The 22549-nt window shown below is 54.7% G+C and overlaps 1 protein-coding gene across 3 annotated transcripts in view; it reads right to left on the reverse strand.

Moving 5' to 3' along the window:
* Positions 1-4259: 4259 nt before the first annotated feature.
* CBFB (core-binding factor subunit beta) overlaps positions 4260-22549 on the reverse strand; it is a 46467-nt gene continuing 28177 nt past the window's right edge. Inside the window, exons 5-6 of one of the 3 annotated variants that reach the window (XM_054170061.1) lie at positions 18287-18382; positions 4260-4356 (exon numbers count right to left, since the gene is read on the reverse strand). In XM_054170061.1, the coding sequence (XP_054026036.1) occupies positions 4288-4356; positions 18287-18382 (165 nt within the window). In that variant the 3' untranslated portion in view covers positions 4260-4287. Of the gene's footprint in view, positions 4357-18255; positions 18383-22549 lie in introns of all 3 variants that reach the window. The other 2 variants (XM_054170063.1, XM_054170064.1) reach the window with 2 other exon arrangements.

The following is a 22549-nucleotide window of genomic DNA, read 5'->3' on the forward strand; positions in this document are numbered from 1 at the left end:
CCCTACACCATTCTCTGATCTTTTCCCACCTGCAGGATTCTCTGAGGTAACATTTCTTAGCGTCACTCGAGCAGACAGATCCTTGCAGAGTAAGCAGAGCACATCAGTCACAAAGCTCCCAGGAGACAGCCAAAGCCTGAGGCAGCAGCATCAGCGTTTTCCCCAGGCACTTCAGGCTGCGGGAGAGCCACGGCCAAGCTCCGGCCAGCAGCGGCGAGCTGAGTGACCACTGGATGTCACTGTTGCCTTAAGCACTGACACTGCGAGAGGCCCTGGAGGTCACCCCTGGAACAGGAAGAGAGCATTAGCAGGATGCCACAGAAACACACAACTCTCAGGGCTGGAAGGGACCTCAGGGCTCAGCCAGTCCCAGCCCCTGCCATGGGCAGGGACACCTCACACCGCAGCAGGCTGCTCACAGCCACCTCCAGCCTGGCTGCAAACACCTCCAGGCAGGAGGCTGCCACCACCTCCCTGGGCAGCCTGTGCCAGGCTCTCACCACCCTCATGGGCAACAACTTCTTCCTCACAGCCAATCTGAATCTCCCCTCCTCTAGCTTGGATCCATTCCCCCCAGTTCTGTCACTACCCAGCACCCTCAAAAGTCCCTCCCCAGCTTCCTTGGAGCCCCCTGCAGATCCTGGAAGGCCACAATTAGGTCTCCTGGGAGCCTTCTCCTCTCCCAGGCTGCACAGCCCCTGCTCTCAGTCTGTCCTGACAGGAGAGGGGCTCCAGCCCCCTGCTCTCAGTCTGTCCTGCAGGAGGGGTGCTGCAGCCCCCTGCTCTCAGTCTGTCCTGCAGGAGGGGTGCTGCAGCCCCCTGCTCTCAGTCTGCCCTGCAGGAGGGGTGCTGCAGCCCCCTGCTGATCCTGGTGGCCCTTCCCCGTGTCACAAACCACGCCACAGCAGCTCAGCTGTTCACTACACAGAAGTTTATTATGAAAAGTTAAAACACGTAACAACAACAAGAAGGACAAGGACGACAACAACGAAGTAGCAAAAAGCAATCCTGGGGCTTAAGGCAACTCTTGCACAGGAGATGAGCTCAGGGAAGCTGAGGCAACTTCCGTTTCAATAGGAGCCAGGAGAAATGGCCAGCTGCATCAATAACTTAAAACTGCACAGTGAAAAGCAAGAGGGGCAAGGGGGGAGGGGGCGGGGGGGGAGGGTGTGATCTTAATGCCAGCATTAAGATATGGGAGGCACAGAATGCTAAATGGTGACAGGGAAAGCTGAGCATTTACACAGACAGCAACCTCCTAAGTGACAGCATCGCTTCCTGGCTGCCTCTGCTTGCAAACCACTGCCTGAAACGGGGAGGAAAACCTTCTCTGGGTTCCCTTTCAGAGCAAAACCTTCAGACCATGCCATCCAAACGGGGAGCTGTCTGGGAGCTGGGGTTGCTGAGCCTGCAGAAGAGGAGGCTCAGGGGAGACCTTCTTGCTCTCTCCAACTCCCTGAAAGGAGGTTGGAGCCAGGTGGGGGTTGGTCTCTTCTCCCAGGCACCCAGCACCAGAACAAGAGGACACAGTCTCAAGCTGTGCCAGGGGAGGTTTAGGCTGGAGGTGAGGAGAAAGTTCTTCCCAGAGAGAGTTGTTGGCCACTGGGATGTGCTGCCCAGGGAGGTGGTGGAGTCCCCATCCCTGGAGGTGTTCAAGAGGGGATTGGATGTGGCCCTTGGAGCCATGGTTTAGCAGCCATGAGGTGCTGGGTGACAGGTTGGGCTTGGTGATCCTTGAGGTCTCTTCCAACCTCGTTGATTCCATGACAACTGCCAGGGATGGCAGAGAAGCTTCCAAGGGGAGGGATGTGTGAGGCTGGCCCTGAAATACCTCTGCAGGAAGCCTTGAGAAACATCCTGGCTTGAAGGGGAAAAGAGGAGCAAGAAGAATCTGCGGCCACAGAGGGATGGGGGGCAGGGAAAGCTCTTTCAGGTGAGTCCCACTGAAACTGAAACATCAAAATGTTTCTCTCTGCTGCCATCCTCACAGCTCACAGCTGCTGGCACCTGAAGCCATGTTCAACAGCCAGGAGGTTAACAGACAAAGCTCCTCCTTCACACCGACATCTGCTGGCATCCTGGGCCAGGCCTTTGCCACCCAGCCTTGGGTGTTCCTGGTTTGCTGCCCAGACCTTTGGGCTCCCTTTTGTTCTGCCCCAGCTTTTGCATCGTCTCTCTTTGGCAGGCTCTGCATCACTCCTGCTTGGCCAGACCTCTGGCAGCGTTTTGCTCTGGCCAGACCTTTGGCAGCATTTTTCTTTGCCCAGACCTTTGGCATCAGTTTTTGTTTTGCCAGAATGTTTGCTTCTTTGTTAGAAAACCACAAGTTTTGCATCAGTTTTTGCACCCTTTTTTGGGGGGGGGGGGGGGGGGGGGGCAGGCCTCTTGCATCTCTTTTGGCCTTGCCAGAATTCTTCTGCGTCATTTTTGGCCCTGCCAGAACTTTTCTGCATCACTTTTGGCCCTGCCAGAACTTTTCTGTGTCCCTTTTGGCCCTGCCAGAATTCTTCTGTGTCCCTTTTGGCCCTGCCAGAACTTTTCTGTGTCACTTTTGGCCCTGCCAGAATTCTTCTGTGTCCCTTTTGGCCCTGCCAGAATTTTTTGTTGCATCATTTTTTGGCACCTTTGTTTCTGGGGCCAGACCTTTTGCATCCTCTTTTGCTCTGCCAGGCTTCTGGCCTCGCCACCACCCTCTGATGCCTTGGTTTTGCCATCAATGAGGAGGGTAATTCTCAGAGTTCAAAGGACTGAAGTGCTCTCAGCACACAAGGGTTGATCCTCAGAAGGATTCTCAGTGCTGAAGCCAGAGCACCTAGGTTCCAGGGGTGGCTAAGTGATGATTCAAAGCAGGCTGCACAGGGAGCACCACAACCTAACCCAGCCAAGTGACTTCACTTTCCCCACACTATCTTGCTTTAAGTACTGGATGCAACTGAAAGACTGGAGAACAAAACCCTTCACCATCAGCCCCAACAGAGCCAAGCTCACACAGATTAACTCATCCCACACCTTACCCTGCTAGGGAACAACAACAATGGGAGCCTTGCTGTGCACAAGACCCCAGACAAGAGCCAGATGTTTTCTGCACACAGCCTCTCCTCAGCTCTTCCCCTTTCAGCACAGCCTTACAGAAAACATAAAGCCTGAAGGTATAAACCATACCGAGAGCAGCTATCTTAAACCAGGGTTCTGAAACACAGAGCACCTTGGCAGCTGCTCACTCTTTGCTCCCAGCTGAAGCTGCTGTTGAGGATCTTGATTGCAGAGCTGCAGTATCCCTTCTGTTCAGAGCTAGTGAGAAAGATCCCTGAATAAACCAGAAGCCAGCCTGTGACTTCCTCTGAGTTTCAGCAAAGGACTCTATACAGGGGCCAGGATAAGCACCCAAACCGGCCTGAGCCAGAGGGGACAAAGGCCCCACAACCTAAGGCAGATGCTGGGGCAGAACACGACATGGATGGGAAAATAAAGACACTGGAAGGGTCTTATTTCAGAAGTGGAACCAAGGAATCCTTGAGCAGGGAAGAGAATACTGCAACTGTAAGGCTCACAAAGCCACAGCCTCCTGACAGCTGAGGCCAACAGCTCAGGTTCAGCGGGCTGGGAGCCTGGAAAGCATGCAAGATAATGTCAGCAGGTTTAAGAGGGGCCTTGCAAAGTCAGGGGATAAACAGAGACCAAGGGAAAGGGAAACTGAAAGGCAAGGAGGCAAGGGAGCTCAAAACAAAAGCAGGAGCACAAGGAGGAGAATCCAAGCTCCAACAGCCCACCTTCCAAAACCCACCAAGAGCATAAAGGAAGCAGCTTGGGATGCATTTGGCTTCCAGCAGTTGCCAAAAGCAAAACCAAGCAACCAACCAACCACCACAAAAGAAGAGTCTTACGTCTGCCGTACCTTGACCTATTTTGAAGTGACAATTTTTATTACAGTTGAGAGGAGGAACAAACAAAACCAAAACACAAACCAAACCTAACTGGTTGTATAGCTGCTGAAGTTTCCATTCCACTACAATAGTGCCAACAAAACCAAGGTTGCATAGAAGAAACCGAACCAAACCCACACAGCCCCCCCAAACTTCCAATTGCCACTGGCTACATGCTTCCAGAGGGGAAATGCAGGCATCATGACATAAACATAGTGCAAACCATGGCAGCTCAGGGTGGCTGGGTCAGGAAACAGACCATAATATACCCAGGGATCACAGTTTCTGGTCTTTGATTAACTCCTGTTGCCAAGTAGAAGCGATGCAGCCGCGCGGAGCCGGGGCCGCCGGCCGCCGCCGCAGACTAACGCAGCTTCAGGTCCTCGCCGCTGCCCAGGGTCGAGCCCGGGCTAGGGTCTTGCTGTCTTCTTGCCTGCAGGAACAGAGGGGGAGTGAGGAGCAGAGAAGTCAGAGGGGAAGTTATCAGAGCAGTTCATCTCTTGACTGTGTTAACACGAGTGAGACCACACCCAGCCCCAAAGCACCAGCTGCAGCAGTAACCAAGGCGATCGCCTTCAGCACCAAACCGCCCCAGCCCCCTCCCAAGCCGACAGGACTCCTGGCAGAGAGGTGCAGCCAGCAGGTGGCCACCATCCCTCCTCTGGAGGACCACCTGCAGGATCTCTCTGGAGGATCTCCTGGCCTGCAGCAGGAAGAGTGTGGCCAGCAGGAGCAGGGAGCTCATCCTGCCCTGTGCTCAGCACTGCTGAGGCCACACCTGGAGTCCTGTGCCCAGTTCTGGGCTCCTCAGCTCAAGAAGGCCCTCAGGGAGCTGCTCGAGAGCCCAGCAGAGAGCCACAGAGCTGCTGAAGGCAGTGGAAGCTCTGCCTCCTGAGAACAGGCTGAGGGAGCTGGGGCTCTTCAGCTTGCAGCAGAGGAGCCTGAGGGTGACCTCAGTGATGCTGATAAAGATGTGCAGGGCAGTGGCAGGAGGCTGGAGCCAGGCTCTGCTCAGGGATGTCCAGAGACAGGCCCAGGGGTGCAGGATGGAGCAGAGGAGGTTCCACAGGAACAGAAGGACAAACTTTTCCTTGTGAGGGTGACAGAGCCCTGGGGCAGGCTGCCCAGAGGGCCTTGGAGTCTCCTCCTCTGGAGCCATTCCAAGGCCAGCTGGTTGTGTTCCTGCGTGCCCTGCCCTGGCAGGGGGCTGGACTGGCTGAGCTGCAGAGGTGCCCCCCAGCCCCTGTGCTCTGTGGCTGTGTGCCTGCAGAGGCTGCTCTCCTACTGACCAGGCTGTGTCCAGATTTCCTCTGGTTTTGACTGCTGCCTGCCCTCTGCAGGGACACAAAGGCAAGCACTGGCCTCAGCAGTGCCCCAAGCCAGAGCCAGAGCCCAGCTGGTTACCAACTTTGTACTCCATGGACAGCCAGCAAGTGCACTGCTCCTCTGGCCCTGCAGGGAAGGCAGCAGAGCTGCTTCTTCAGGACTCAGCAATTTGGTTGTCAGATTTCAGGGCAGGCTCCAAGGTATGGACATATGGTTGCATTTATGCCTTGCCTAAAGTGGCCTTTTCTTTCCACACACATGAAAGGATCCACATGATTCATGACCTCACTGCTACTTGCAGAGTCTGCAGAAGCCACTGCTGAACAACTACCAGATTTGCCCTTTCAAGTGATATGCAGAAAGCATGACAAATTACCCTCCCACTGTCCCCAGAGCAGTCATTACAGCAGCTTACACTAGCCTGGTGGGTAAAGAAGAGGGTTTTACACTGCAGGCAGGGAGGATTTACACAAGGGCCTGCAACATGCTGGGCTGCCTGCTCCATCCCCCTCAGCCACCCTGCCTCACCCCCGAGCAAGGACACCAGCAGGGAGCCCGAGGGAGGGCCATGAGGCTCAGGAGGGGGCTGGAGCACTGCCCTGGCAGGAGAGGCTGAGAGCCTGGGCTGGGTTGAATATCCCCCCCCAGCATTACACTTGCCAGACCAGCCCTGGGCTGGTTAGCATGGAGAAGAGAAGACTGAGAGGGGATTAACCAATGTCTCTCAATAGCTGAGGGCTGGGGGTCAGGAGGCAGGGGACAGGCTCTGCTCAGCTGCACCCTGGGACAGGACAAGAGGCAATGGATATAAACTCCAGCACAGGAGGCTCCACCTCAACAGGAGAAGGAACTTCTGCACTGTGAGGGTCACAGAGCCCTGGAGCAGGCTGCCCAGAGAGGTTGTGGAGTCTCATGTGGAGACTTCCCAGCCCTGTCTGGATGTGTTCTGTGTGCCCTGTGCTGGATTCTCTGCTCCTGCTCTGGCAGGGGGTTGGACTGGGTGAGCTCCTGAGGTCCCTTCCAACCTCTACCATCCTGTGAAGCTACATGTGAAACAGGCTTGCTCGACCAGTCCCCACCCTGCCAGGGTGCTCATGGCACAGTGACACAGGTACAGCTGGGCTTCAGAGGCTGGAGAAAGGGGAAAAGCACCTCAGCTGTGGCTCTCCCTGTAGTGCTCAGGCAGGAGAACTCACCTTGGATGGAGGCAGCAGGCAGGTGGCAGAGCATCAGGCACTGGGCAAGAGTTTGGGCCACTGACAAGGGGCAAAACCCTGGAATGGTTTGGGGTGGAAGGGAACTTCAAAGCTCAGCCAGTCCCACCCCCTGCACTCAGCAGGGCCATCTGCAACAGGAGCAGGCTGCTCACAGCCCCAACCAGCCTGACCTGGAATGCTTCCAGGGATGGAACACCTCCCACCTCTCTGGGCAGCCTGGCCCAGGCTCTCCCCACCCTCAGTGTCAAACATTTCTTCCTTCTCTCCAGTTTAAGTCTCCCTCTTTTAGTTGAATCCTATCTCACCCCTTGTCTTGTCACAACAGGCCCTGCTCCAAAGTCTGTTCCCAGCTTTCCTGGAGCCCCCTTCAGCAGTGAACCACCAGAAGGTCTCCCTGGAGCCTTCTCTTCCCCAGGCTGCCCAGGCCCAACTCTCTCAGCCTGGCCTCCCAGCAGAGGGCTGCCAGCCCTGCCAGCACTGCTGTGGCCTCCCCTGGCCCTGCTCCAACAGGTCCCTGTCTGTGCTGAGGACTCCAGAGGTGGCCCCAGCACTGCAGGGTCTCAGCAGAGCAAAGGGGCAGAATCCCCTCCCTGCCCCTTCTGCTGGGGATCAGACCAGGACACAGCTGGCTGTGGGCTGGGAGTGCACATTGTTGGCTCCTGCCAGCTTTTCACCCACCAAACCCACAGCTTTCCTAAGAAATGCCTCAAGCTCCCAGCCCTGCTTGCAGCAGGAGTGTGACTGCCAGCGTGCTGCTACCTGGGACTTCTCCCCAGCCTCTGCCAGGCCAGCAGCTCCTTCCCCAGGTGCCCAGTGACCATTTCCAGAGCTGTCTCAGGCTGGGGGGCTGCTAATGCACCCTCTGCAGCGCAGCAGGTGCTGCCAGTTTGGAAGCACAGCTCACAATGCCATGCAGGAGCAGCAGGAGGCCTCCCAGTGAGTAATGAGCTCAGCTCCTCCAAGATTAGGGAGCCTTGCTTCAATGAAGAAGGCTGCATCCATCTCTGCCACTGGGGAATGGAGGACTCTGCTGTGAGTCATGCAGAGTGGGTCATGTGCAAGCAGCACTTATTCATCTTCCCCCAGCAATGCTTCATGGCTCAGGCAAATGCTGAGCTGAAGCCTGAAAAGGAGCCCTGCTTCCAGTGCTCTCCACCTGCTCTGAAAGGACAATGTTGGCTTGAGAGAGAGGGGCAGAAAGGCAGAACACAGATCCCACGGCAGTGGCAACTCGCCTCCAAGGTCTGGGTGGTGAAGCCAACCTAACTGCCACTCTCCTCCCAAAGATCCTGCAGTGGGACACTCCATGGGATGGACACAGAGGGACTGGCAACACAGACTCACCCTGGGTGGCAAAGAGCCTCAAGATCAGCAAGCCCAACCACTGTGTGCACCTGAAAGCCACAAGGCCAACCACGTGCTGGGCTGCATCAAGAGCAGAGTGAGCAGCAGGACAAGGGAGGGCATCCTGCCCCTCTGCTCTGCTCAGACTGCCTGGAGTGCTGCCTCCAGTTCTGGGGTCCCCAACACAAGGGGGACCTGGAGCTGCTGGAGAGGGTCCAGAGGAGGCCACAAAGATGATCAGAGGGCTGGAGCACCTCCCCCATGGGGCCAGGCTGAGAGAGTTGGGGCTGTTGAGCCTGGAGAAGAGAAGGCTCCAGGGGGACCTCTCAGTGGCCTTTTGGGACTTAAAGGGGCTTCTGAGAAAGCTGGGGACAGACTCCAGGGCAGGGTCTGCTTCCAGCCCTCCCATCATTGCTGTTGCCTCCTCTGGACCAAACAGGTCCCCACCTCTCCTGTGCTGAGGGCTCCAGAGCTGGACCCAGCACTGCAAGCAGAGAGACAAAATCCCTTCTGTCAACCTGTGAGAAGTATCTGCAGCCACCTCCTTCCTCTGCATGCTCAGAGGCCTCTGATGTCCCACCTAAGGAAACCAACTCTTTAACCACAGAGATGGTCAGGAAAAGATAATGCAGGCCCACCAGCTGGTTCACATGATAGCTCTGAGCAAGCAGAACTGGGGAGGCTTGGAGGGAGATGGAGTCAGGAGGGGCAGGGCTGCCCTGAAGCTGCCCCTCCTGTGCCACAGATCACCTGAGCAGCAGGCCTGGAGCACAGCCCTGGGAGGAGAGGCTGAGGGAGCTGGGGTTGCTTAGCCTGCAGAAGAGGAGGCTCAGGGGAGACCTTCTTGCTCTCTCCAGCTCCCTGAAGGGAGGTTGGAGCCAGCTGGGGGTTGGTCTCTTCTCCCAGGCACCCAGCAGCAGAACAAGAGGACACAGTCTCAAGCTGTGCCAGGGGAGGTTCAGGTTGGATGTTAGGAAGAAGTTCTTCCCAGCAAGAGAGATTGGCCATGGGGATGTGCTGCCCAGGGAGGTGGTGGAGTCCCCATCCCTGGAGGTGTTCAGAGGGGATTGGATGTGGCACTTGGTAGCCATGAGGTGTTGGGTGAGAGGTTGGGCTTGGTGGTCTCTGAGGTCTTTCCCAACCTGATTGATTCTCTGACTCTCTGAACACTGGCACCTCTCAGTCCCAGGCAGTGAACTCATGAGCCCAACACTGTGCACACAGCTTGAGGCCCTGGTGAAGAGAGGAGGAGGAGGAGGAGGGAGGAGGCAATTTGAAGAAGGGCTCTCAGGAGGAGTAGCCAAAATAAAGTCTCTCCATGGACAACTCCACTGCCATTCTTTAATTGCACTCTGGCAGCTCCATGCTGCTGAAGCAGACAGAGCAGATGCCTGAGGAGCCTTGGCATCTGTCAGCTATAATTTACTGCCTAAGTGAGAAATCAGGCTGGGTATGAGAACCCAACCAGGGCACATTTGGAGTCTCTCAGGAGGACTGTCAGCCTTCTGGAAAGGATTTAAAACACAGACAAACCCCAAAGCCACCAAGCCTGAGAACACTGCAGAGGCTTTTCTGAAAGGCACCCAACCCCAGGGCAGAGCCCCCCAAAAACCACCCAGAGGGAGCCACAGCAATGCCCAGAGGGAGCCACAGCAATGCCCAGAGGGAGCCACAGCAATGCCCAGAGGCTGAGCAGCTCCAGCCAAGCACACCTCCACTTCAGTCCTGCCCTCTGAGGCAGGCCTAGCAGCAAGGAAGTGAGAGCTTGCTGAGGACACCAAAGTGGGAGCAGGGCTGTGCTGCCTGCCAGCCAGGCTGGGGCTGGGGAGCTGGGCAGGGAGAAATGGGAAGAAGTTCAACAAGGGCAAGGGGAGAGGCTGGCACCTGGGGAAGAACCATGGTTTAGTAGCCAGGAGGTGCTGGGTGAGAGGTTGGGCTTGATGATCCCTGAGGTCTCTTCCAACCTCACTGATGCTGTGATTCCTGCAGCAGCACAGGGCTCCCCCACCAGCACATCCTGCACCCCTCAGCCTCTGGCAGCCAGCAGCAGGCAGGACTTGCACCACCCTCCTCGCTGCTGTGGCTGTCAGCAGTGGACTTTGCAGCCCAGAGCCAGGCTCTGCAGCTGCTCTGCTTGCTGGCCACAGCAACCATTTTGCACTCACCTCCCCTTTTCACTTGAACCTGGGAAGAAGTCTCTCTCAATTATGTCAAGCACCACTTAAGATCATGCAAATAATGGAGAGCAGCCTCTCCACCTTGGCAGGAGCTGCAGATGTGAGACTACAGGCCTTGGGGAATGACTGATGCTATGAACTCCATACTTAAGGCTCCTTTTCATCCCCACATCCATCCTGCTGCCCTTTCAAACTCAAGTTGGAGGCTGGGGGAGCTGGGGTCACTCAGCCTGGAGAAGAGAAGACTCCAGGAGGACCCCAGAGCTGCCTTTCCAGCACCTGAAGGCATCCCCCAAGAAGGCTGCAGAGGGACTGCTCCTGAGGGTGTCTGGAGCCAGGCCAAGGGGCAATGGTTTGAAGCTGAGGCAGAGCAGGGTTAGAGTGGAGCTGAGGGAGAAGTTCCTCAGTATGAGGGTGCTGGGACTCTGGAACTGGTTGCCTAGAGAGCTGGTGGGTGCCCCCTCCCCTGGAGGTGTCCAAGGCCAGGCTGGTGAGGCCCTGAGCAGCCTGGGCTAGGGGGAGGTGCCCATGCCAGGGAGTAGATGGCCTCTAAGGTCCCTTCCAGCCTCAGCCACTCCATGATTTGATGAATTCCCTTGGCAAAGGCCACAGATCAGAATCATTTAGCACCTACCCCATGAGGATTTCATTGCCAGCTTCCTCCCAGAACCAAGCACTCTCCACTCAACTGCTCAGCAATGGGGGAAGCAGCTGAGGCTGCTGGGGAGCACCACCAGGCCAAGCAGCACAACTTCCCTGCCAGCCCTGGCACCCTTCTAAGGCCTTTGCAATGGTTGCATCTTTGTTTAAAAGCTCCTCTGGAGCTCCAGGTTCTGGTACCCCCCAGAGGTAACTGGACTCAAGTAACAGCACAGGGAAGAGCACAGCAGAGCACAGCTCCCAGGAGCTTCAAGAAGGGACCACAACTTCCACCTGGGTGCAAACACTTCCTCCTCCAAGGGAACAGAACCAGCCAGAAAATGCTCCCTGCAAAGACACTGTTGATGGAGGGCTGGGCTAAAGGTTCTGCATTTGTAATGAGCATTGATTGCCTGCAGCCAGCTGCTCAGCCCCCTCCTAACCTTCATTGACTGCAGGAAGATGCTTAGATTACAGCAGGCCCTGATTTGCAAGATTGATCTCCTCTGTCCTGCAGTCAGCATTGATTCTCCTCAGCTCAAGTGGTTTCCCTGGCAGCTGCATTCCACAGCACTGCTGCACAGACCTCAGCCACCTCATGGCCTTGGGAAGCAATCTCTAGTCATAACCTCCCAGAATCAGAGTGCAGCCTGTTGGAAGAGGCCTCAATGATCACCCAGCCCAAGCCTCCTGCCAGCTGGCTGAAGAGGAGCCAGCAGTGTGCCCAGGGGGCCAAGAAGGCCAAGGGCATCCTGGCCTGCAGCAGGAAGAGTGTGGCCAGCAGCAGCAGGGAGCTCATTGTGCCCTGTGCTCAGCACTGCTGAGGCCACACCTGGAGTCCTGTGTCCAGTTCTGGGCTCCTCAGGTCAGGAAAGAGGTTGAGCTGCTGGAAGGTGTCCAGAGAAGGGCAACAAAGCTGGGGAGGGGTCTGGAGCACAGCCCTGGGAGGAGAGGCTGAGGGAGCTGGGGTTGCTTAGCCTGCAGAAGAGGAGGCTCAGGGGAGACCTTCTTGCTCTCTCCAGCTCCCTGAAGGGAGGTTGGAGCCAGGTGGGGGTTGGTCTCTTCTCCCAGGCACCCAGCAGCAGAACAAGAGGACACAGTCTCAAGCTGTGCCAGGGGAGGTTCAGGCTGAAGGTGAGGAGAAAGTTCTTCCCAGCAAGAGAGATTGGCCCTGGGGATGTGCTGCCCAGGGAGGTGGTGGAGTCCCCATCCCTGGGGGTGTTTAGGAAGAGCCTGGATGGGTGCTTGGTGCCATGGTTGAGTTGATCAGATGGTGCTGGGGTAGAGGTTGGACTGGATGAGCTCAAAGGTCTCTTCCAACCTGGTTCATTCTATCTATTCTACTCTAATTCCAGCCAGGATCTGACTTGCCAGCTCAGTCTGTGTTCAGTGAGGGCACTTCCAGTTCAGGGCAGGTGCTCACAGCCAGGGGCTGCTTCTGGCAGGGAGAGCACTGAGGGGGAGACTTACTGCCAGTGGCTGGGGTGCAGAAAGGCTCTGGCTTGGACTTGCTCCTGTGCAGACCAAGGGCACCACTACATCTCATGGCCCATGCTAGTGTGCAGTAAGTCAGAGCTGGCACCTGTGGGGAGCAGTGGACAGGACTGGTGACCCTAAACTGACCACCAAGGGATTGCATCCCATGGACATCATCTTCAGGGCCAAGCCTCTTCAACAGCCAGTGTCCCAGGAGGACTCTGCCTGTTTCAATCCTGACTGATGTATTCCTGACTCCAGTTCCAGATGATATGGTGATGTAGTCCTGCTCTGGCAGGGCAGTTGGAGTCCCTGATCTCCAGAGCTCCCTTCCAACCCCTAACATGCTGTGCTCCTGTACTCCAGCTCCTCAGCCTGGTTCCTGGCTGAGGTGAGGCTGGGACTTGCCCTGTTCCTGCCCCCAGCAGCAGAAGCTTGGGCTGATACTGCTTTGTGTCCATTTGGATAGTTCATCTTCTTGCTCTTCTTCCCATCCCAGCTGCTTGCCTTTCTCTCCAACCCATCACTCTCCCTCCCTCATTCCCTGTTCCATTCCCTCTGGGAGGGCAAAGGGCATCTGACACTCATCTAGTGGCCAGCCCAGCCCTGGCCCTTGACACCCCTGCACAGGAAGCATTAACAGTTTGGGCTTCTTCCCCACCCCAAAAGCTGCACTGAAGGTCAGACTATTCCTGCATCCTTGGAAAGTACACACAGGCAGCAATAAATGAGTTCATCCCAGATTAATTTGTGAGGGGGAAGAGAAACCATCAGAGCTGGCTAAGGAGCAATGCAAACAAGCAGCAAGAGCCTTACTGGCACAGCCCATGCTCTGCTGCAGCCAACAACAGTTGACAACAATCATTACCCCATATTTAGGCTGGGCTTTCATCTTCAGCTCCCTGGGTTGTTTTGGCTTGGGTTTGTTGGGGGGTTTAAGGAAGGAGGGAGAGTAAGATTACTGCCTAGAATCCTGGGGGAGTGTCCCAGATAGCACCCTGGAGCCCTCCACACAAGGCTGTGGGCCTGAGGGAGCAGGACCAGAGGAGGGCCACAAAAATGCTCAGGGGGTTGGAGCAGCTCTGCTGTGAGGGCAGCCTGAGGGAGCTGGGGGTGTGCAGCCTGGGGAGGAGGAGGCTCCAGGGAGACCTCAGAGCAGCCTGCCAGCACCTGGAGGGGGCTACAAGAAGGCTGCAGAGGCTGCTTCCAAAGGCCTGCAGTGACAGGACAAGTGGCAATGGTCTGAAATGAGAGCAGAGCAGATTTAGATTGGATGTTAGGAACAAGCTCTGCACCATGAGGGTGCTGGAACCCTGGCACAGGCTGCCCAGGGGGGTAGCTGAGGCCCCATCCCTGGAGATATTCAAGGTGAGGCTCAGCAGGGCTCTGAGCAACCTGATCTAGTGGAGGATGTCCCTGCTGAGTGCAGGGGGGGGGACTGGATGAGCTTTGGAGGTCCTTTCCAACCCCAACCCAACCCAGGCATGTCTGGAGGATGGAGGTTCTTTGGTGCTTTGTGTTGAGAAGGATTTCTCCAGGAAGAAACAAGTCTCAAAGCAGTGCTGCCTTTTACTCACTGCTCTTCCCCCCCAGCAAGAGGGAGGTTTTCAGAAGGGGGATTTCATGCAGTTTCCTGAGCTGGCTCTGCTCAGCCATCAATGCAATTGAAATTCAGCCCAAGACCACAAACACAGAGTGCTAGACTGGGCTGATTGAGAGGGGAGCAAAGCACTCTGCCTCCCTGCTCACTCACAGTGCTGCTGAAACAGAGAGGGGCAGGGGCCACAAACCAGAGCATGATGGCATTTACAAGCTGCCAGAGGAGCAAATGGAGTTGGGAAAGTGAGAAGAGATCCAACCCCCCCCAGAAAAGCAACCAGAAGAACATCCTTAGCTGAGCTCAGGAGCAGGACAAGCTGTGCACTCGGGATCAGAGCTCAGGTTAGGCTTTGGCTGCACAAAGCCAGCCACAAGCCCTGCACCTGCACAGAGCAACACACAAGAGGTCTCCATCCACCCCCTGGGAAATCCACTGCCTTCCACCCCCTGCTGCAGCCAAGAGCTGCCCTGGGGCACCTGAGTGCTGCTGCTCTGGGCTGAGCACAGGTTGGTACCTTCAGTGTGCTCCAGTTTGTCCAGCTGGGGGCTGTACCCAGGCACAGGACTGGCTTTGGCTGGCAGAGACCTTTAACACAGAGTCCAGTGTCAGCCCAGCACTGCCAGCTCACCACTGGGCCATGCCCCACAGCACCACACCTACACAGCTGCTTAAGCCCTCCAGGCATGGGGACTCCACCATTGCCCTGAGCAGCCTGTACCAGACCTGGGCAATCCTTAGGGGGAAGGAATTGTTTCTCATGTTCAAGCCAAACTTTGCCTGGCACAACTGGAGAATGATTCTTGTTCTGTTGCTTGTTCCCTGGGAGGAGAGACCAGCCCCCAGCTCACTGCAGCCTCCTCCCAGGGAGCTGTAGAGAGCAATGAGGCCTTCCCTCAGCCTCCTCTAATCCAGGCTGAACAACCCCAGGTCCCTCAGCTGCTCCTCACCAGACTTGTGCTCCAGACCCTTCCCCAGCTTCATTGCCCTTCTCTGGACCTGCTCCAGCACCCCAATGTCCTTCTTGGAGTGAGAGCCCCAAAACCAAACCCAGGATTTGAGGTGCAGCCTCACTGGTGACAAGCACAGGGGGATGGTCCCTGCCCTGCTCCTGCTGGCCACACCACTGCTGACCCAGGCCAGGATGCTGGTGGCCTTCTTGGCCACCTGGGCACACACTGGCTCATGCTCAGCCTTATCAATCTCTCAGCCATTCTGGCCCATGTCAGACATTTTGCATCATGCTATTATGGGCAGAATACCAAAGAGAAAGCAAAAGCTTCTGCTGCAAGACTCAAGCACCTGCAGAGAGCAAGCCCACAGCAGCTTCTGCTCATCCCTGGAGACATTCAGGACCAGACTTGGTGTGTCCCTGGGCAGCTTGCTCCAGGTGGAGGTGTCCCTGCTCACTGCATGGAGGTTGAACAAGATGATCTTTGAAGGTCCCTTCCACCCCAATGCCATCTGTGAACTGTTCCTGCAGCTGCCCTTTTCCCCCTGCCTTTCAGACTCTCTCCCCTCTGACATCCAGACAGGAGCCCTTCGAGCTGCTTCCAGCCACCTCTGCCCATCCCTCCCAGGCAAGGAGGCAGCACTGTGGTTTCAAAGCCTACAGACAGGCTCAGAAGAGGGAATCTTTCCTGCACAGCAAGCTGTACAAATAAAGCCCTGGAGCTGATCATTTTCAGATGCTGCCAGGCTGTGGATGGATAAATGTTTCCAAAGGGCTGGCGCCTCTCTCTGGGGTAGGAGCGGGTGGAATCTTGCAGGATTCCCCCCCTGGCCCCCACTGCAGCACAATCTGGTCTCTATTAAAGGCATTTCAGCTGTAATTCTACTGTCTGAAACAGCCTGAGTTTAGACAGTGTTGCAATTCCTACAGCAATCATGAACACTGAGGGGATCCTGCTCCAGGTCTGCCAGCTCCCAGGTCTGCCAGCTCCCAGGTCTGCCAGCTCCCAGGTCTGGTTTCCTTGCCCAGCTGAGCAGGAAGTCAGTTTCCAGCAAGGATGAAAGGCACACAGCTGTCACATGAGAAAGAGGATGCTGAGGGAACCTTCCTCTGTCTGCAGTCTCACACCCAGCACACTCAGAACCCATCTCTTCCAGCTGCCCCTCTCTGCAGTCCAAGCTAAGAGCCGGGATGCACACCCCCCAGCACGCACTGCAGCTGGGACTAATGCTCTCACCGCCGCCGGCAATGCCATCAGCAGAGGAGAGAGCTGACAAACTCCTTCCGAGCTGATTGAGCACTGCAAAATTCAATACAGACCATAAATAAAACAAACATGGGGAGATACAATTATGCACTGCTTTCTGCTGAGGATTCTAGCTGATGACCACGAGCACTTTGTGTAAGTGCTTGCTGATTAAAGTGCATTTGATTCTGCCTGACTGCTGCATTAGGACACAAGTGAAGGGAAAGGCAGGGAAACAATGAATGGGCTGGAAGGAAACCTGATTCCTCCTTAGGAACTGCACTGTAAATCTATCTCTGCTCTCACTCACTCTCTCCTCTGCCCCAAAATAGCCTGGGTTTTATGCAGTCCTAAGATCCAGGGTGCAAAAGCTCCTTGCAAACATTCCAGAAGGCCTCCCACCAAACACACAAGTGAGAACTGAAATGTAAAGACCAATTACAGAGCTCCAAGCAGCTGAGGCAGAGATCTCTTGGTTATACACATTACACAGGGACAAGGAAACTAAAACACACAGCATGCAGAGCAAAATGCATTCCAAGCCTCAGCAGCCTGGATTTGACATCACATCAGTCTGACCATGCTTTCATTCTGCTGAAGCAGCCTTCAAGACAGGAAGTTTTTCTCCTTTCCTTCCTTTCTGTAGGTAACCTACAGCAGTGCTTTAGAGCTGGGACAACCACTGGTGCTGTCTGGAGAGAAGATGGGTACTTGCAGCTAATAAGGACAAGGTTTGGTAACAACTGCCTGCTGCCTCACGAAAAGCGAGAGCCTGCTCAGAAGCCATTGACTCCAGCTCCTGCAGCTGGCCAGGGATGGTGCTTTGTGTGGCTCAAGTGTGAAAGGTTTTGATGGTTGCCATGTTGCCCTAAATGCTCAGAATTACCTCACTCTCGCCCTTCATTGAAAGAGGCTTTGTGTGTCTTAGCTGCACATCAAGTGTTTGCTACACTTGGAGGAAAGAGTAAGTCTCACAGAGCTCCAGGAGTCATTTCAGGAAGCCTCACTCTGTTAACCTTCAGCATTCAGTAAGCACAGGGCCGCTTCTCTGCAGCAACAGGAGTGGGGAAGAAGGGCACAGGAAAGGAAAGGAAGAAAAGCTTGAAGTAAATTGAGGTCAGAAACACAAAGCTGGGCTTAAAGTCCCTACTGTGTGGTTAAAATGAAGGCAGATCATGGGCAGCACTAAGCTAACTCTGGCTTTTTGTACTGACCTCACAAGCAGCTCCAGCTCTGCTGTGACAGAGAGAATGATTCAGGTAACCTGGCTGCTGCTCCAAGCACCCAGTGACAGGGAGGCCTCTAAGGCAAGGATGTTAGCTTTGCTGCAGCTGCCTTTTGACCTGCCATAGAGATGCACACCAGCCACCCCTTCTAAGTGAGAGAAGCCAGTCTCTGCATCTGCCCTTTGCCTCCCATTCTCATGCTCAGTCTCTTCCAGTCGCACTTGGAAGGCAACAAAGTCTGTCTGATCATCTCAATTATCAGCAAGGATGCCAGGAGAAAAGTAGCTTAGCAGTAATAACATCCAAATGTTCTGAAAAGCTAAGCAGCAGCAGACTGCTCACATTTGATTACAGTGAGCTCAGGCTGCACTGATGAATTAGGAAGTGGCAAACAGAGTCAGCAAGGGAAAGCAATTCAGTGTGTTTGTTTTCCCTTTATTCACTGCCTGACCTGCAGCCTCTGCCTTAACTTGCCAACTCTCCTTATGTATCACTTGCCCTCTCCCAGCTCTTGCCTTCCTGACGTCTCAGAGCAGCTGGTTTCCATTCCCTTCTCTGGCTCCTCTCTTCTTGATCCCCCTTCATTTCTGCTCTCAACAAGAGTGAGCAAGATTCAAGGCTCTGGGGCCCTAAAGAAGCAGAGAACAAGGTAGGAGCAACTACACCAGTGGAACGGAGGGGTGAGAGCTCCCATCAGTAAGGGAAAAGGTGAGAGGGAAATCCAAGCAGCCTGCACAGGAAAGCAGAGTGGAGCATCTGAGTGTTTCACACAACGTGGGCCAGTGGGCTACAAAACCATGTGCCTGTAGCTCCCAGAGCCTTTCCTGGGCTCAGGAAAAGGGCATGGGGCAAAGGATCCCTCTCTCTGCTACTGAAGTATCAGCTGAGAGAGAGCTGGCAGCTCTGGGGACAAACTTACCCCCAGCAAAGGCCACCTACAGAAAGGAGGAAAGGAGAAAAGCCAGAGGCCTCTCAGCACAGCTTAACCTCTGCAAGGCAGCTCACAGCGGCTCAAACCGACGCACCGGGCAATGCTGAGGTGACAACAGCAAGCACACAACACTGCACAGACAGACAGCACTGCACAGACAGACAAATGGAAACAAATCTGAAGTTTTGGGAAAGTACTAACCAGTTACTGACAGCAGCTGTGAAACCCTCACCTCCATTTCCTCCCGATGGGACCTGTCTCTATCCTCGAACTCGCGAGTCCTTCGCCGAGCCTCTTCGAAGGCTTGCTGTGCCAGAGCATCCTCCTGCTACCAAACCAGATGACACAAGAGTGACACAAAAGCCCACCCTCAATTTCTGCATCACATGGCTTCTGAGCAGCAGGGATCCCTCGGCAGCAGAGGCAAGTACAGCCTGTGGAATCTGCTGGCACACAGAGCGGCCCCAGCAAAGGCCGGGAGAGGCCAATGAACACTCACCTGGGTCACTGCGGCGGAGAGCATCGAGGCTGCAGAGCAGCTGCTGCTGAGATGTGCTCTGAAAGGAGAGCTGCTTTCCCCACACTGCTGCTGTCTTAAAAGCTAGGAGAAAGCTCTTCCCAGAGAGAGTTGTTGGCCATGGGATGTGCTGCCCAGGGAGGTGGTGGAGTCCCCATCCCTGGGGGTGTTCAGGAAGAGCCTGGATGGGTGCTTGGTGCCATGGTTGAGTTGATCAGCCATTATTAACTGGGGTGCAAATCACTTCTCTTAGAGAGATCTCTGACCACATGTTTTGCTCAGAATGGAAACAAATGGTTGTGTTCTCTACAAATGTTCAGCATGGAGGAACTAAGCACAAGGAGGTTCCCCAAAACTCTGCACTGGGACAGGGACTGTTTCCAAAGGCCTGCAGTGATAGGACAGGGGGCAGGGATTTGAAATTAGAGGGGATTTAGACTGCTCTGCACTGTAAGGGTGCTGGAACAGGCTGCCCAAGGAGGTAGCTAAGGCCCCATCCCTGGAGGTAGTCAAGGTCAGGCTCAACAAAGCTCTGAGCAACCTGATCTAGTTGAGGATGCTGCAGCTGACTGCAGGGGGTTGGACTGGATGACCTTTGGAGGTCCCTTCCAACCCAACCCATTCTATGCTAAACTGCACTACTTCTCCCTCAAGCCCTCAGCTATAATTGCTACCAATTCTGCTTCTGACTCCCCCCCACATGCAAATGCTACTTTCAAGTTGAGATCTTAAAGAGACAAATCCTAACCTTGACTGCTAAGAGGACAGCAACCTGCTGAGAACCCAGCTGAGCTCCAATCTACCCAGGGATGAAGTGCATCAATGTTTTAAGTGGAGAGAAGGCAGCCCTAGGCTGAGAGCAGATGAAATGGCCTGTTTTGCCTTGGGCACACTCTGCAGCTCCTGTGTGAACTGATGGGGAGGAGTGTCCCTCGTGGGCCAGCACAGGCAGATACATGCAGCTGCCAGGCAGGGACAGGTCCCCAGACAGCTGTGTGCAAAGCAATGTTCAAAGCTGCCAGCAAGAGAACATTTTTAACACTGCCTACTATTTTTTAAGAGCAGAATTTGGCCCTTTAGAGCTATGCTCATGCAACACATGGCAGCCAAGGTCAGACAGTGGAAAGGGAGTTTGCTCTTAATAATGCAGAAGGATGGAGATAAACCAGAGGAGCTTGGCTGCCAGGTGGCTACAGAAGAGCTGCCCTCTCCCTCATTTACAGAAGCTATGCATGCCAGAAGCCCAGCAGGGGGGGAGCTGGAAGGGACCCCTGGGGATCAGCCAGCCCAACCCCCTGCTAGAGCAGGGCACCCACAGCAGCTGGCCCAGGAGCACAGAGGCCAGGGGGGCTGGAATCTCTCCAGAGGAGACTCCACAGCCTCTCTGGGCAGCCTGCTCCAGGCCTCCAGCACCCTCACACCAAACAAGTTTCTCCCCCTGCTCAGATGGAGCCTCCTGGGTTCCAGTCTGTGTCTGTTGTCCCTTCTCCTTTCACTGAGCACTGCTGACAAGAGCCTGGCCCCAGCCTCTTGCCCCTCACCCTTCAGCTCTTGCTGAGCATTGCTCAGCTCCCCTCTGGGGCTGCTCTTCTGCAGGCTCTCAGCCCCAGGGCTCTCAGCCTTTGCTCCTCACAGGGCTGCTCCAGGCCCCTCAGCAGCTTTGCAGCCTCTGTTGGACTCCCTCCAGTAGCTCCCTGTCTCTCCTGAACTGTGGAGCCCAGAACTGGAAACTACACTCCAGATGTGGCCTCTGGGGTATGTCTCCAACACCCTTTGTGGTGTGGTTGGTTGGTTTTTTCCCCCAACAGCCTAAATGAAAGCAGGTGGGGGTTTTTAATAGAATATTTTGCTTTTTACCATCATTCCAAGTGCTGCTGGAAAGGAAAGACTAACAGACAGCTTCAGCCAGAACACTTTCAAGCTATGGTCATAACCTAAAACCCAACACCACTACATCAGAATCACTGTGCTGACCTCCAGGATGAACACTTGCTGCCACCTGAAGCACTGCTCTACTAGCACCTGAGGAAGGGAGGGGGAATAAAGCATCAGACCTTGCTCTTTGTGAAGGACAAACCCCAACATGCTGCTCCTGGAGCTGTGTCATGCCAGAGACATTTTGCTACCTCCAGGAATGGTACAACAGGAATTGAATACAACTTTTTGGGGTGGTTTTTCCTTTCAAGTGTCACTCCACTGTGGTAATTACAGCCTGGAGAATTTAGCTGAGCCCAAGTCACTCAGCCATTTTAGTGTCACCCAGGTGGAAATGCTGCTACTAAGGAAAAGCAGCAGCAGAACATGAGCCACATCGACCTGGGACCAGAGGAACTCCCAGCCAGGGCAACACACCAGAGAAAGACAGAAGCTTAAACACAGCTCATACACAAACCCTCACACCAGCAGCCTGCTAGGGAAAGACTCTGTGAGAGCCACCACTTGCAACTGGCCTGAAGAATGAGGGCAGAAATGGTTCAATGAATGACACTAAGGACAAATACCAAAGCCAGGGAAATTTCAGGCCCAGCTGGGAAGCAGATTCAAGCTCCTCTGTAGAGCTGTGCCAGAACAAGAGGACACAGTCTCAAGCTGCACCAGGGGAGGTTCAGGCTGGATGTCAGGAAGAAGTTCTTCCCAGCAAGAGAGATTGGCCCTGGGGATGTGCTGCCCAGGGAGGTGGTGGAGTCCCCATCCCTGGAGGTGTTTAGGAAGAGCCTGGATGAGGCCCTTGGTGCCATGGTTGAGTTGATCAGAGGGTGCTGGGTGAGAGGTTGGACTGGATGAGCTCAAAGGTCTCTTCCAACCTGGTTAGTTCTATTCTATTCTTCTATTCTTTGTTAGTCCTCTGAAGTCTGAACAGGCAGCTGAATCAGAGCTCCAGCAAGAAAAGTGAGACTGCTGAGGATTAAGGCATTGAAAAAGCTTCTCATGAAACAGAAAGCAGACTAAAAGTTACTACCAAGCATCTCATTGGTAGGCATCTGACTTTTTCCCCTCCAAAGTGTTTTTGAGCTGGTGAAGGACAGTGTGATTTCCAAGAGCATGGCAGCAAAAAAGGGTTCTATCCAACCCAAGCATTGGTAAGAAGTGATGAGAGGCAAGAAATGCAAGAGGTTTGCATCTGTATAGGGCAAGCCTACCAGAAAGTGGGAGTAAGAGGTGTGTGAAAGGCAGCAAGGCCTCTGATGACAGAAGGCAGTGGCTACCACAGGCACCTAAAGGTTTAAGCAAGAGGCACTCAAAGCCATTCTAACATCTGTGTTATTTTGGGATCACAGTCAGCAGTTAGGGCAGCTACCACCAGCAGCATTAAGCAGGGTTGAAAGGGGAAGCAGAAGTGACAGATGCAGGAAAAGGAAACTGAAGAGTGTCAAAGATTGCCCAAATGTTTCCAACAGTGACAAGTACAAGAGGGCAGCTCTGGGGCTGTGCAGTGCACTATGACCCTGGAAACTCTTAGCTGCTGCTGGTGTAGCAAATGGAGATGACCAATGGCCTCCTTGTAGGCTCTGAGAAGCACAAGCTGAAAGCAAATGGCACAACCTGCAGCCGAGTCCAGGCAGAGCTCTGTGGCTGCACACCTGCAATACCTCCAGCTCAGCTCCCTGTACTCAGAACTGAAGCAAGCACTGACCCCTCAGAGCAGCCAGCCTCCCCTCACACACACAAAGAAGAAAGCACATGCCCAGGGCACAAACACTTGCTGGAGGCAACAGGAAGGAATCCTTAAGTCTAGTCCAGACAGTGTATGCACACTGGGGAGCTGAGCTAAACCCAGAGCATGAAAAACCATTCATGGGCAAACTGAGGAGAGCAGAACTCTACACACAGCTCACCCAGTCCCCCTCCTTTCTGGAAGGTGCCCATTCTCCCCAGGAGCTATCCCATTTGGGGAGACAGACACCTGAGCCCTGAGCACAATCTGGCTCATCTCAGTCCAGAAGCCAGGTGACAGTGTTCTGCTTCCAACTTAACACT

The sequence above is a fragment of the Dryobates pubescens genome, chromosome 19 (assembly GCF_014839835.1).
Source record: "Dryobates pubescens isolate bDryPub1 chromosome 19, bDryPub1.pri, whole genome shotgun sequence".
Taxonomy (NCBI): Eukaryota; Metazoa; Chordata; class Aves; order Piciformes; family Picidae; genus Dryobates; species Dryobates pubescens.